Genomic DNA, 13856 nt, shown 5'->3' on the forward strand with positions numbered 1-13856 from the left:
GAGATAGTCGACGGCGGAGTGCGAGTCCCTGGCGGCGGAAAGCTAGATGGCTTTTCCTGTCTTCGGGAGGAAGATAGGAAAACGATACCGTGTTATGGACTCCAAGGGCTTTGGCTCATACTCGGACAGTCGGACTCTTAAGTCCTAGTAACGCACACGCGTCTACGAGTACAAAGTAGTAGGAGGAAGGAATTATGTACTACTGTAGAAGGAAGAGAGATACGGCCAGAATTTTTAGTTTACGATCGATCGAGCTGCTTCGTCTCTCTCCTCATCGACTAAGACAAAGACTAGGTCTAGATCCGATCCGATCCGATCGATGGGGTCGTGCACGTCTCGACCTGCGTCGTGGGCCGATCTGCCGCCGGATCTCATCCTCGCAGTCTCCGCCCACCTCCAAGCTCCAACACCCCGCCGATATCGTCCGTTTCCACGCGGTCTGCAGGCCATGGCGCGACGCGGCTGCGCTGCTCTCCCCTGCGACTGCGGCGACCTCGTGCCTGCCGTGGCTTCTCACGTCGCGGGACGGCCGCATGGTGCACTCCGTCGTCGACTTCTGTCACCCCTACCGCAGCAACGATGACATCCTCCTCCCACAGCCGCCGGCTGGGGGTACAACCAAACCAACCACCGTCGCGGAAAAAACAAGGAACCGGGTGGCCAGCGCGGACGGCACGGCGGCTTGGTTCTTGGTCGCTCGCCCCGAGCCAGAACTCATCGACTTTTTCACCGGAGCCGTCACCCACCACCTACCCCCCTTCCCAGAGCAGGCGAGGATGGCCATGGACAGTTTCCGCGGCATCGTCTACGGTGATGGCACCGTTTTTCTCTACAGTTTTCGCAAGCAATCCACTAGGAAAAGCAGAGTTCACGGCGGCTATCATGCGCCCCGGCGACACGTCATGGACGGTCATGGAAAAGAGACTGGATATAGTGGCACGAGGAGGCGATGCCATGTATCATGAGGGCCAGGTCTTGGTGTGGGCCGCCGACTCTCTCTGGTGCTTCCTCCTCCAAATCCAAACTAACGGCGGCGGAAGCGACGACCTTGCGTCATGGAGGTGGAATGCAGACAACAACAATGACAATCATCATGATCACGAACGCAGCTACATGTTAGAGTCACAAGGTGAGATACTATGGGCATCCGTCCTGATGAAAGAGAACAGTGGTCCTTACGACTACGACTATCTGCCATACATACTGCGGGTGACGGTGCGCGCGCGGCAGAAAGAGCAAGGCAGCGGCAAGATGCGGTGGGTCGTCAAGGATGGCCAGAGCCTTTGGCAACCGCATCTTGTTCCTCGGGTCTCCGGCTAGTTTCTCCACACCTCAGCTGGATAATATAGGCAACAGCAGCAGTGCCTACTTTGCCTATTGGGGCGGCGTGTTTAGATACGATTTTGTGGACGACAAGAGTGAGCTTGTCAAGCGGCTGCCGATTAGATTGAGTTACACCGATGCATGCGCGGTGTGGCTCCGCCCCAACCTTACGTTTCCTTCGGTCCATGAGATTCAAGAAAGGCTCGAGGCTCAGAAGAAGGCGCGGTCAGTATCTAAACTCAGAAAGGTGAATCACTATTTTAGCAACTCCATTGTAGTTTTGTCTCGAAATATTCGGCAACCAAAATAACAAGGCGTTCTAGTTGGCGACCTGGGTCTATATATTTGGACACAAGGATCTGGGTTTTTCTTATCCGGCTAGTTATTGGTCAGGTAAAGGAAAAAAAAAAGCATATAAGAGGAAAACATAAGCCGGATGAAGAAATAAGAGTGGAATTAGGACCTGCTGCTCCCACTGATTACAACATGAAATTAGCAATTGAACAAACCCAATTAGTAATTCACAACGCGTCCCGAGGTAGCATGCACATTGGGGGTGTAGCTCATATGGTAGAGCGCTCGCTTCGCATGCGAGAGGCACGGGGTTCGATTCCCCGCACCTCCATTCTCCGTTATTGTTTTTCATTTCAGCCATTCTTTTTTTTAGCACACAAATCATTTTTAGGGATATCTCATATTTCCTTTCTTTTAGGCAATAACGATTCCCTTTTCAGGAGATGAAACATACATAACTGACTATGATGCATTGGTGTGGCACAACTAGGACACCACTTTTGGTTCCAAATTATTTTTGATTTGGGAAATCAATCCTTCTGCAGTTGGGAATGCTTGCAGGCTTGGAGCCAAAGCTGAGTTGACCCTGAAGCCTTTTCATGAATCCCATGGACCAAAGCAAACATAAGGGCGACTCTAACCGATCCCTATACATAACGGAGGATCTAGCGGAGTAAACCCTTAGTGGGATATTTTTACTCCACTAACTTTTCGCCGGACCTAGCCATACCCCTATATATAACAAAGTAAAAAAATCATTTGCATTTCATTTTCGGCTGCCGAAACACATTTCATTGCTTCTTTATTTCATCCAACAATATTTTGATATATTGGAGTACATATTTCATCAATTCTTCGCTACGAGAACAAAACCAAAGAAAAATAAGAACAACAATTAGACACTTTGAAGGATATCCAACTTTGATAATTGCTCCCACTAGTTGGATTGATATTTTTTTATGTCTTCATTGTTGATTCTCTCTATTGGTTTATCGAGCATGCACACTTCTTTCTTCTTCGATTCTGACAAATTCGACGTTGCTTCGCATCTAATCTCATTTATAGCCTCTATTCTAGCAATGAGTGCACGGACATCTACCAAATTTCGTGCTATCAATAGATAGGTGTAATCTTCTTCTCAATACCAAAACATGCATCCATCCTACACACAAATTCGAGCAAATAATGAGCTGCCGAAATTGCGCCGAATCCAGTGAACAATCGAATCAAAAAAAGCACATACCCCATCTTTCTTGCACTTAAAGAACATCTATCCGGGATGTTCAGACGTGGTGGAAACTCAGCGCAACACCTTTCAGGGGCAGTCGTCGCACTTTTTGACCAGCAACGGGGAGACGAGGAGATGTTGGACCAGCATCGTGCCCGTGCGACGGCTGAATATGTCTTTGTCGGTGAACTGCCGATGGGAGAGATCTAAGTGGCTAAAGGCGGGGTCAATACTTGCATGCAGCGCGGAGGGGTTCCTGGTGCTGTGCAGTCCGGCACCCGGCCAATACATGGCAAACGCCCTGTCGCCGGCAGCAGTCGCAGATCTACCGTTTGTGCGCCGGCGACGGGGTGAGAGAGGCACAGAATTGGGTGGTCAAGGACCACGGCGGAGCCTATGGAGCGTCCGCAGTGGCTGGGGGGGACGTTGCCGGCGTAGATGCGACGTGGGAGTGGGGCGGCGGGGGAGGCAACAGAGGGGAGGAGAGCTTTTTCTCCAGGCCTGAGTGGTGGAATAAAAATAGAGACGGGCTGCACGGTTGGGGATAATTTAATCTTCACTAACGACTACAGAAGATTGGGTAGGTATCGATTTGAGTAGTAAAATCGAATTTTTTACTCCTCCACTCGGTTATAGGCGATCGGTTAGATTTGCTCTAAGAGGCTGTTTGTTTCCAGGGATTTGTTGGTTTAGGGACTTAAAAAAGTCCTTATAAGTCCCACCTAAACCAACCATAAGGGACTTATTGGGACTTATTGTGGTGATTTGGGACTTATCAAATAAGACTCAGGGAGGAGCTTATTGGGACTTATCCCGAGCCGGACCTACCCCGCATCGCTCCAGGCTCGTCCCCCGCACAACGCCTGCCTCTCGGTCCAATCGCCGCTGCCGCCCCGCCTCTCGCCCCATCGCCGCCCGTCGCCGCACCGCCTCTCGCCCCGTCGCCGCCCTGCCTCTCGCCCCGTCGTCGCCCCGCCGCCGCCCTGCCTCGGTTCGTCCTGCCTCGGTTCGCCGCCCCGTCGCCGCCCCGTCGCCGCCCCGCCTCTCACCCCGTCGTCGCCCCGCCGCCGCCCTGCCTCGGTTCGTTCTGCCTCGGTTCGCTGCCCCGTCGCCGCCCCGCCTCGGTTCGTTGCAGCGGTGCCTCCAATCGCCGGACAGGCCCTCTCCTGAGCCTCGTTACAGCGGTGCAACATGAACTTATAAGTCCCTGTAAACAAACAGGTAGGGACCCGAAACTTATAAGTCCATGCAAACAAACAGATAGGAAGGTTGGGACGGAGCCATAACTCGCATGCCTCATCGGTACGCGTTGGCGAGGCAGGACTCCACGGGTTGCATGGCGAGGTACCGGAGAGATTCGGGCGTGTAGATGGCTGCAATGCGTGTGTGCTGCGTGCACCGGTGCTTCTGCATGCTGCGTGTTGCGTGCTTCTTCTGTACTGTATAAAAGAATGCAAACGAACACTAAAATGTTTCGGTTAAGATTGTTTGAGTGTGCGGAGATTCCAGGTTTGATGCGGTGCATTTTAATTTACTTTGTTTATTTCTATCTACTGATAGGCTGGACCCACATAAAGGTAGAGACAGAGGCTGACTAGACTGCATTATGTGCCATAAAGTTAGTTTGACTTGTCAAACTAGAAAAAATACAAAGCTATATAGTGACCAGTGACCGTATAATCACATCAAGTCGTATTCAGTGATCGTATTCTTATGTATAGTGACCAATGTGAGTTTTCGATACAAGTACAGTGACCGCCGATGCATTTTACTCTAGTCTAAACAAGCCTCCTTCCAAAAAAATAAAGTACGCACAACCATCGCTTTCGCTTGTATCCACTTGTTGTCCTACACCTGTCTGGCGGTCGTGCCTCCGGCGGCTGGTGTTCCACGCCCAGATCTGGCGTCCCGGAGTGTGGCCTCGGTCGTCGGCTGCTTGTGCAGTGGCTTGAGGGCCTATAGCGGGCTGGTGGTGGAGGTCGCAGGCCGGCAGGGAGATGGTGAGTGGGATGGTCTGCGGCGGAGGTGGTCTCTGCTCTGGCTGGTAGCTGAGGGGGACACCGATCTGGCTCCTGGTTCTCCCCTCTGTGTCGCCCTCCCTGGCGACTCGGGGGCGAAAAACCTAGCGCCGCCTCCTTCCCCCCAGCCGCCTCCTCGTCTCGCCGCCGCCAGAGGCTCCGGACGGCAAAGCTCGCCTGGATCCAGGAAAGGCGGCGGCGGGGCAACTCTCCGGATGGCGCGAGGTGGTAGGATGCGGTGCCTCGGGCGCGTGTGTGGCGATGTGGCGGCGGTGCAGTGGTGCGCGGCGGCGCAGGGGTGGAGGGCGACAGACTCGGGCTGGCTGCGTGTGTCTTGGCCGGAGGGGGCGGCAGACTCGGGCTGGTTGCGTGTGTCTGGTGGTCATGCCTCCGGCGGCTGGTGTTCCATGCCCAGATTTGGCGTCCCGGAGTGTGGCCTCGGTCGTCGGCTGCTTGTGCAGTGGCTTGAGGGCCTATAGCGGGCTGGTGGTGGAGGTCGCAGGCCGACAGGGGAGATGGTGAGTGGAATGGTCTGCGGCGGAGGTGGTCTCTGCTCCGGCTGGCAACTGAGGGGGACACCGATCTGGCTCCTAGTTCTCCCCTCTTGTATCAGCGGCTTGGATCACAAGGGATGGTGTGGGTGGAGGACCGTGGTGGTGCTGGTGCTGTGGCCTGGACTGATCCTCCCACTGTCAGCGTCAATGCTCAAGGTGAGCAAGGGCATCTGTGGGGTGCCTCCTTTTGGACCCGGCGAGGATGCTTTCCATGGTCTGGTTGGGGGAGGTGAGGTCTCGCGCTCATGTGCTTGCCGGACTCGGCGGCTTGTGTGGAGCGGTGAGATCCGGGATGCGATGCTTCGGGCGAAAGCCTACTGTTGACCTTGTCGGCAGCGATGATGGCGCCGCTTCCCTTTTTGAAGGCGTCATTGTGAAGCTGCATAGCCTGTTCCTAGTGTGCTCCGGGCGAAAGCCTAAAATCCTTCCATGGATTGGACAATGACGACATCGAAGATGTCGTTTCCCCCTTGGGGGCATAGTCTTGGAGCCATGGATCTGTCGTGGGTTGCTTGGTGTCTCGGTTGGAGCGTGGTTGGCTTGTTGGACTGTTTGGTGGCGGTGGTGGAAGTGATATGTGACGGCGGCCTTTACCTTGGTCATCCTGGTGTTGTTGGTCGACCTCTCTCTTGGGTGCTCGTGGCGGCGGTGATGACTCGGAGTTTTGGTACCCTTCGACGACGCCTGAGGTTTTGTTGCATCGCATAGTGTTCTGGTTCTCTCTATTTGTGATGGAGGCCGTGGTGTGGCCCAGAGGAGGTGCAGGGCTGTCTCGGTGGAACATTGCCCTTCGGCACGGTCAGCGGCTCTCTCTGTCGCGTCGTGGCTAGGCAGTGGGAAACCCTTCGGCGGTGGTTGTGACTCTTCTAATTCTTCAAGGTGCTGAGTAATCGCAGAGCAGCAGGCGACTTCTTCTCAACGTCTTCTCGGTGTCGGATCTCCCTTCGTCTGATCCAACAATCCTAGTCCCCATTCTTTCTCGGTCTTCCCATTGAGGATGGGTGCTAAGTTCTTGGTGTCGGCTGTTGTCGTAGCTTGCTTCTAGTTCTTCTTATAATGTTCCCTGTTTCTTTTCTTTGTGTGTTGGGTGCTACTTGTTGTTGTGCCGTTGTGTTTGTATCTCGACCTTGGTTTTAAAAATGAAAATTGTTCAGGCCGGCTTTTGCCCGCCGTAGCAGCGTAAAAAAAACAACAACTCACCGTTTGACTCCAAAATGTGGCTGAATTCGTAAGAATAAGTTATGTCAGAGTAATAGCACCTAGATCCTACAACTTGCGGAAGATGTGACAATTTGGTCTAAAACTTGAAAAGTGAAGTGAGCCTTCCCACAACGTGCACTCCGTGTGATAATTTGGTCCACAGCCTATGATAGCATGACAAGTGGCAGCTAGGTGCGCGGACTGGTCGTCGCCTGCACTTTTGCACAAAGCTCCCTGCCGTTCTACCTAATCAACCTGCACTACAGGCACAGAACACATAACACAACGCACAGCATCGTCACCGCTTGTCGTCGGCCAGGACAACTCGCTGGCCGCCAAGAGGAGCAAGCCGGAGGCGGCCGCCGCCTCAGCAGCTGTGTCCCACCCAACGCTGACGCGGACCGAGGCGCTCGCGGCTGGCGTTGTGCTCGCGCTCTTCGTGGCCGGGATCTTCTGCATCTTCCTCGCCACGCCCTGCCGCGAGTTCGGCCAGATCCTCCGCCTGCCGCGCAGCCCCGCCGACGTGCGCCTCCTTAAGTAGGGCTTAATCCTCTCCTCTCACGCTTGCCGGTTCCACTGTTTGTTTTAGATCAGATATTTTTGTGACTGCGGAATGTAGTTTGAATCGTACAAGCGAAGTGAGGTGTCGATTTGATCCAGTGAGTTTGATTCGATTGGATTTTTTAGATGTGTCACTTTCTAATCACAAGAAACTGAAATCATACTCGACGCAAGCACGAGGCATTCAAGCAATAAACAACAAGGTGTACTAGTTTCGCGGACTGAGCTTCGGTGCCGTAACTGCAAGTGCTGTTGGGTCCATGACATGTGGGCCAAACTGACGACTGGCCTAGATGTCACTGACGCAACTGCATCTGCAGGTACGACACCGAAGCAGCGTCCTAAGGGTATATTAGTTCATCCCAACAGACGACAAGAGAATATTCTTTTCTTGGTTGCTGTCAAGTTCCCTGCGTGCAGAACAATATCTGGCAGCAGCTTGCTCGTGGGGTGCCACCGAACCTGCTGCTTTGAAATGTGTACAAGAACTGTCCGGACATGGTCATTTCTCTGGCAGATCTGGCATATATCATGGAGGCGAGCAAATACGGACCCCTGCGGACGCTATTGGATTGGCCATGTATGCCGGTCTTTCGGGTTTGGGTTTGCCAACATACTTTTTCTGTTTTTTTAGTTTGCATATAAGATTTGATCAAAGTCAAATTTTGTAAAACTTGACTAGCTTTGTAGAAAAAGATATCAACATCCACACTATGTAATATTAGATGCATCCATAACATATAACTTTAGCATTGAAGATGTTAATATTTTTTCTGTAAAGTTAGTCAAACTTTACAAAGATTGACTTTGACCAAAGCTTATATGCGTACTAAAAAGAAACGGAGGAAGTATTTGGAACTTCACATAAAATAAAACTTTTTGAAGTTTTTTCATATATTTTTTTAAAGTGTACAATGGGTTGTTGGTTCCAATATCATCGTGCACGACCCACAGCCCAACCAAATATAGCCAGGGCCCACTTCAAGGAAAAAAGATTTGGAGCTCTCCTAGGCCTTTATTAATTGTATAAGATATAATTATTTATTACCCCTAAAAAGATATATTTTTTGTATTTTGTGATTATTTATCAAATTATTTGAATATTTTCTAAAATTCATGATCTTTAAAAAAATTGTGAACAATTATAAAACTCGTGAATGGTTTTTAGAATTCATAAATGTATTTTTATATTCATGGAGAATTTTTAAATTCACAAGCATTGTTTAAATGCACTAATATCTTTCTTAAAAATGAAAATTATTGGAATTTTAGAAATAGAAAATGGCAAATATTTTAAACTCGGTAAATTAGAATAGATAAGAGCGCCAAACGAAAAAGAAAGCAAGCAGGACTCCGTGGCCCAATGGATAAGGCGCTGGTCTACGAAACCAGAGATTCTGGGTTCGATCCCCAGCGGAGTCGCATCTTTCTCTCTTTTTTTTCTCTCTCTCTCACTGAGAAAATAGAAAAACGGGCCATCCTCTCTAAGAAAACTACCATAAGAAACGGCCCACGTACAACCTGCCGGCCCACGGCAATGAGTGAGTCGCACCTTCTTTGTGGGTACACCCCTAAAAAAACAATTTCTTCTTTGTGTGTGCTGGATAGGATATGAGTGCATCCAAAACACATGGTGCATGTTTTTTTTTCGTAAGTTCAAGAAACCAGATCTTTATGGCTTGAAATTTTCAGATTTTTGCGTGCATGCACATATAGCAATGCAGTATAACGGGCCAAAAAATCAACATTATACATGTTTGCATGTGAAAGATAAAAAAAAAAATAGAACACATGCAAATTAGGGGCTTGTTTTTTGTTGTTTGTGGGCTGAAAATTTGTTTTTTTTTTGCGCAGCACATAATACAACGTACTATTGAACGAAATTTCACAAGTACTTAGCCCACAAGCATGCGTATTCATGTAAAAAATATCTAAACTTTTAAGCACCTTTTTTGAGCAGTTCAAAATAACTTGCTATGTTGCCCCCCGTGCTTTCAGAAATTCCTTTTCAATGAGTCCATGCATTAGTGTGTGTGTGCGTGCATGTGTGTGTGTCCTCTATTTCTAAAGAAAAAAGAGGAATGAAGACATTCAACTGAAGCCCAAATTTCTTGTTTTCAAGTCTTGCTCCCATGCAACATTTGAACCCATTGGCCTTATCCGCCAAATCTTCTTTTCTCTTTGGGTGCGCCGGTTTTTTTTTTCTTTCGACGGAATCGTTTTCCTATAACATTATTTGTTAAAGTTACTTTGACTTTGCGCCCATTAGGTGTGTGGTCAACATGTCATCATAGATCCAAAGTTAGGTGGTAACTCAATTTGGTTCCCTATAAAAGGTACGAAGTCGTGACACATAGTATATCTGAGAAAACATAAAGCATGAGCAACGAGAACATGACAACTATAGGACAAGGTGCTTTGCCGTCTTCAACCTTGGATCGCGGGTATGATCACCACCGTTGGCCGCCTCGTGCTCATTAAATCGGTCCTCACTTCCATACCAGTCTACCACTCCATCGCCATGGAACTGCCGGCGTGGCTCATACAGGGGTTTGAGAAGAGGATCCGAGCCTTCTTCTGGAAGGGGACTGATGTGGTGAGCGGCGGGCACTGCTTGATTGCTTGGGACCAGGTATGTCGGCCTGTCGAGTACGGCGGCCTTGGCATCCTCGATCTCAGGCTCTTGGGGTATGCTTTCCGTGCTCGCTGGCTTTGGTTGCAGCGTACGTCTGTTGAGCCTGAAGTGCAGGATGTTTTTGATGCGTCTACCAACGTCGTTCTTGGGAACGGGCATAAGGCCCTTTTTTGGTCTGATCGTTGGCTGGAGGGCCAATCCATGAAGCTCACTGCACCAGACCTGTACGCCGCTGTTGACACCGCTGCCCGTGGCTCTCGTACGGTGGCTGAAGCCCTGACTAATAGGCGTTGGATCAGCGACATAAATGGGGCTCTAAGCGTACGGGTTATCACGCAATTCCTACTGCTTACAGGGCTTCAGTACGGTGGCTGAAGCCCTGACTAATAGGCTTCAGTAGATGGACATAAATGGGGCCTGACGCAATTCCTACTGCTCCCATTAGGTGTCTGGCCCACATGTCATAATAGATGGAAAGTCAGGTGGTAGCTCAATTTGCCTCCTTATTAAAGGTACCAAGTCGTGACACATAGTAGGAGTGAAGTCTGAAATAAACCCTGACTTTGTAGAGGCTGATCCAAATAAACCCTCACCTTCGAATCCCTGAAGTTGATACCCTGACCCTATTTAATCCCGATCTTTTCTAACCCTAGACACGTTTGGCGCACTGGGAAAAGGGACGATCCAAGTCGGGTTCATCCGCTACTCTCACTGGCAGTTTGGGTCCACAAGTCATATTCATCTCTCTTCTTCTTCCTCTATCCTCTCCTCTCACGATCCCCTTCCCCTCACGACTACCGACCCCTCTTTCCTCTCCTAGGAGGCTGGCCGAGCCGAGCACTGGTTGGCGTCGATGGCCGCCGAGCCGACTCCGTCGGGCCGACGACTGGAGGCAGCGGCTGTTGGAGACCTTCAAACGGTGGGGCTGGACAAAGTGGTGGTGGCGGGCGGCGGAGTGCGACGTGGACAGCAGGGCTCGCGCGCGATGCGGTTGAGGCTGGGGGATCGCGGCGGCCGGCACACGGCTCGACCCCGGCAAGCACGGCGAAGTGCGGGCAGCCGGCCGGTGACGTGCGCAACCAGTGGGTCAGAGCTGCCGAGGCACGCGGTGGGCTGTGGTGGCCGGGCCGGCCTATCACGCAGCACCCGCGGCTCATGGCGTAGTCCAGGCTTGGCGCGGTGGCGACGACTGCGACACAGCTCGGCCATGCGAGCTTGCCATCCAGCAAGGGGTCGTGGTTGTGGCGTCCAATCGATGACCTGTTTGAGCGGCGGTGCGCAGGCAAGCCTCGCGGACTGCCTGGCTGCGGCCGACGGCGCGTAGCTGTGAGAAACAGTGCATCTGTGCACGAAGCAAGTGGGGTTGGGCACGAAACCGAGGCAAACCGCGGCGTGATTAGCGAGCAATGCGGCGGCCAATGGCAGGATGGACACATGGATGCGTATGTGCATGTGTGTGCACAAACAGACGTGAGTGCAGCCTGTAGGACGTCGTCTTGGCATGGCATGGCTTGATGGCATCGACGACCGCCGCCTCCAGGTTATCTGGAATGGCGTCGACGGCCGAGCCTACCGCGTCCAGCACACTGAATATAAAAGGCCAGAGCCCAATACCCCACACATGCATCTAGGCGTATAGTTGTGGCTGACTAGTGTTTTCCCTCTGGATACAATGTGATCCATCCGATGGATTGAGTGCGTCTTCTACTGGACTCTTAGGGCTTTGCCGTGGCCGCCGGCCGCCGTGCATGCCATCCACCATCATGCGTGTCCTACTAGAGTGTTTGCCATTGCCGGCGCGGCCGCCCGTCACGATGACTACACCATCCACTGGTCTAAGTCCGATGTCCGGATACGACTAGACACAGGTGGATTAGACCTCAGAAATTCAGAAGGCTGCTAGCCAGGTGACCAGGATCGAAGATATTGGCAGCAGGTACCAATACGCACCAGTAGTTCCTTTCATGAATTATGATCTTAGTCTGGTTAATTAGCATTGCCTACAAAATAGAGCTTTCGACAATTTTGTGCATCTTCGGATCCACGACATGAGGTATTTCACGTGTCTAATACATCCACAGCGGTGGAGTTCTGTATCCTGTAGTCTTTTCTAGTCAAGAATGGGCTCAATTTGAGTCTAAGCTTGCCCATTTCTAGCTAGATGTTTGCAACCATCTAAACCTAAAAATCTCATCTTCACATGCCAATTTAATTGTCAGATGGTTTTAAACAAGTAAAACCACTACACACTCAATGGTTGATCGGTTGGTCATAACTCTTCTAATATCAACCGCGACAACCAAACAAGCTTTTTCGGTAAGAACTAGTCAAGAAAATGTTTTCGAACCAAGATGAAGACATTTTTTTTCAACATTATATGATTGTCTATATTGTTAAGGAAAAATAGTTGTAAAGTTCACATTATCAACTTGTCCAACACTGGTGGTCGTAGAGTCAATTTAAGTTAACAGAAATATCACATTTTTTTTGTAGTTTCAGATATACATTTTGATGATTTATCATCAACACTATCGTAAGCCTTAAAATATCGTGATTTTCCATGACTTTTTGTGAATGTTGGCTTTTCGCCCCCCTCATGACCAAATCCTGGCTCCGCCCCTGCTCTCAGGTTGGGCTTGCCCAGGTGTAGCACACTGTTGAGGAGCTCGTCGGCGCCGCTGCCGGTCACCACTGCACTGCACCTGGTCGGTTGGGGCGCTGCCGGTCACCGCTGCACCGCAGCTGGTCCGATAGGGTATGCATATGATAATAGGTGGGCCCATGTAGTAAGTCACTGCAGAAATCAATCCTGGCTGGGATCGCACCTTTCCAATTACACAAAACAAGATTTTACTCATGCAGGGTCGGGATTGACCGGGATTTGTAAATGTAGGGTATCAACTTCAGGGATTTAAAGGTGAGGGTTCATTTGTGTCGACCTCTACAACGTCAGGATTTATTTCGGACTTCACTCCACATAGTAGTATATCTGACACGTGACACTAATCGCGTGCAAGAAGCCACGCCACGGCCAGGCAGCTAATTTTCGACAACAAATTGAAAATAAATCAAAGCTAATCATCCACCGCAGCCTTAGGTCATCAATCAAATCAAAGCTAAGAAGAAGGATTGCTTATGATCAAGAGCCTCATCTCATCTTATAGTAGTAGAAAACATATACATATAGCGTACGTTGGTACAATTAATCAATATGCATGCATGACACGTCCGGTCTGACCCATCAACAATGAACCCAAACTCGCAAGAACAGCGATATGGAGCTAGCTTAATTAGTTGACGGTGACCTTTCCGACCATGCCGGCCCCGGCGTGCGGCTCGCAGTAGAAGCCGTAGGTGCCGGGCACGGTGAGGGTGACGGAGAAGGTCTCGCCGGGGGCGTTGAGGTACTCCTCCTGGGAGATCTTGGAGACGTCCACGCCGGAGGGCACGGCGTCCTCGTCGAACACCACGTTGTGCGGGTACCCGGCGTTGTTCTTGAAGGTGATGGTCTCGCCGGCCTTGACGCTGAAGTCGTTGGGCTCGAACACCAGCACGCCGCCGTTGGCGCCCAGGAGCACGTCCTGCGCCATCGCCGACCCGCCCAGCAGCATCGCGCTCGCGGCCATGGCCACGGCCGCGCTGGCGGCCTTCTTGCCCAGCGACGCGCGCACCACCATCCTGCTGCTGCTGCTGCGCATGGGGGTGGCGGCGAAGGAAGGGACGGACACCGCTGCAGAGGAGAGAGCGGCCATGGCTGCTGCTGCTAGCTAGCAAGTGGGAGTGGTTGGCTGGGAAAGAGTACGTACGTAGATAGATAGAGCTAGACGAGGCAAGGTGCTGGTTGGTTGGTTTTATATATACCCAGAAGAAGAGCATGAGGATTGGGTGGCCAGGATGAACGGTAACCAAATCTGGATGCCGGCGCCTGATTGGCTGCTACCTCCCCATCCGGATGAGGTGAGGTCCATTGGCTTGCATGTCATCCATACAATATCCTCCACATGTCCTACTGTCCTGATATATATGGTCCACAAATGCATCAT

At 51.0% G+C, this 13856-nt stretch overlaps 1 protein-coding gene and 2 non-coding genes across 3 annotated transcripts; 2 read left to right on the plus strand and 1 right to left on the minus strand.

Annotated features, from left to right (window-relative positions):
• Positions 1–1875: 1875 nt before the first annotated feature.
• On the plus strand, positions 1876–1948 carry TRNAA-CGC (transfer RNA alanine (anticodon CGC)). Its single transcript has one exon. It is a non-coding gene; the product is annotated as a tRNA-Ala (tRNA).
• A 6579-nt stretch (positions 1949–8527) lies between these two features.
• TRNAR-ACG (transfer RNA arginine (anticodon ACG)) lies at positions 8528–8600 on the plus strand. Its single transcript has one exon. It is a non-coding gene; the product is annotated as a tRNA-Arg (tRNA).
• A 4346-nt stretch (positions 8601–12946) lies between these two features.
• Positions 12947–13646, minus strand: LOC123088670 (plastocyanin, chloroplastic). The gene has a single exon (XM_044510904.1). The coding sequence runs from the start codon at positions 13563–13565 to the stop codon at positions 13104–13106; it is 462 nt and encodes a 153-aa protein (XP_044366839.1). The 5' UTR covers positions 13566–13646; the 3' UTR covers positions 12947–13103.
• Between the last annotated feature and the right edge of the window lie 210 nt (positions 13647–13856).

This window comes from Triticum aestivum, chromosome 4A (genome assembly GCF_018294505.1).
Source record: "Triticum aestivum cultivar Chinese Spring chromosome 4A, IWGSC CS RefSeq v2.1, whole genome shotgun sequence".
NCBI lineage: Eukaryota > Viridiplantae > Streptophyta > Magnoliopsida > Poales > Poaceae > Triticum > Triticum aestivum.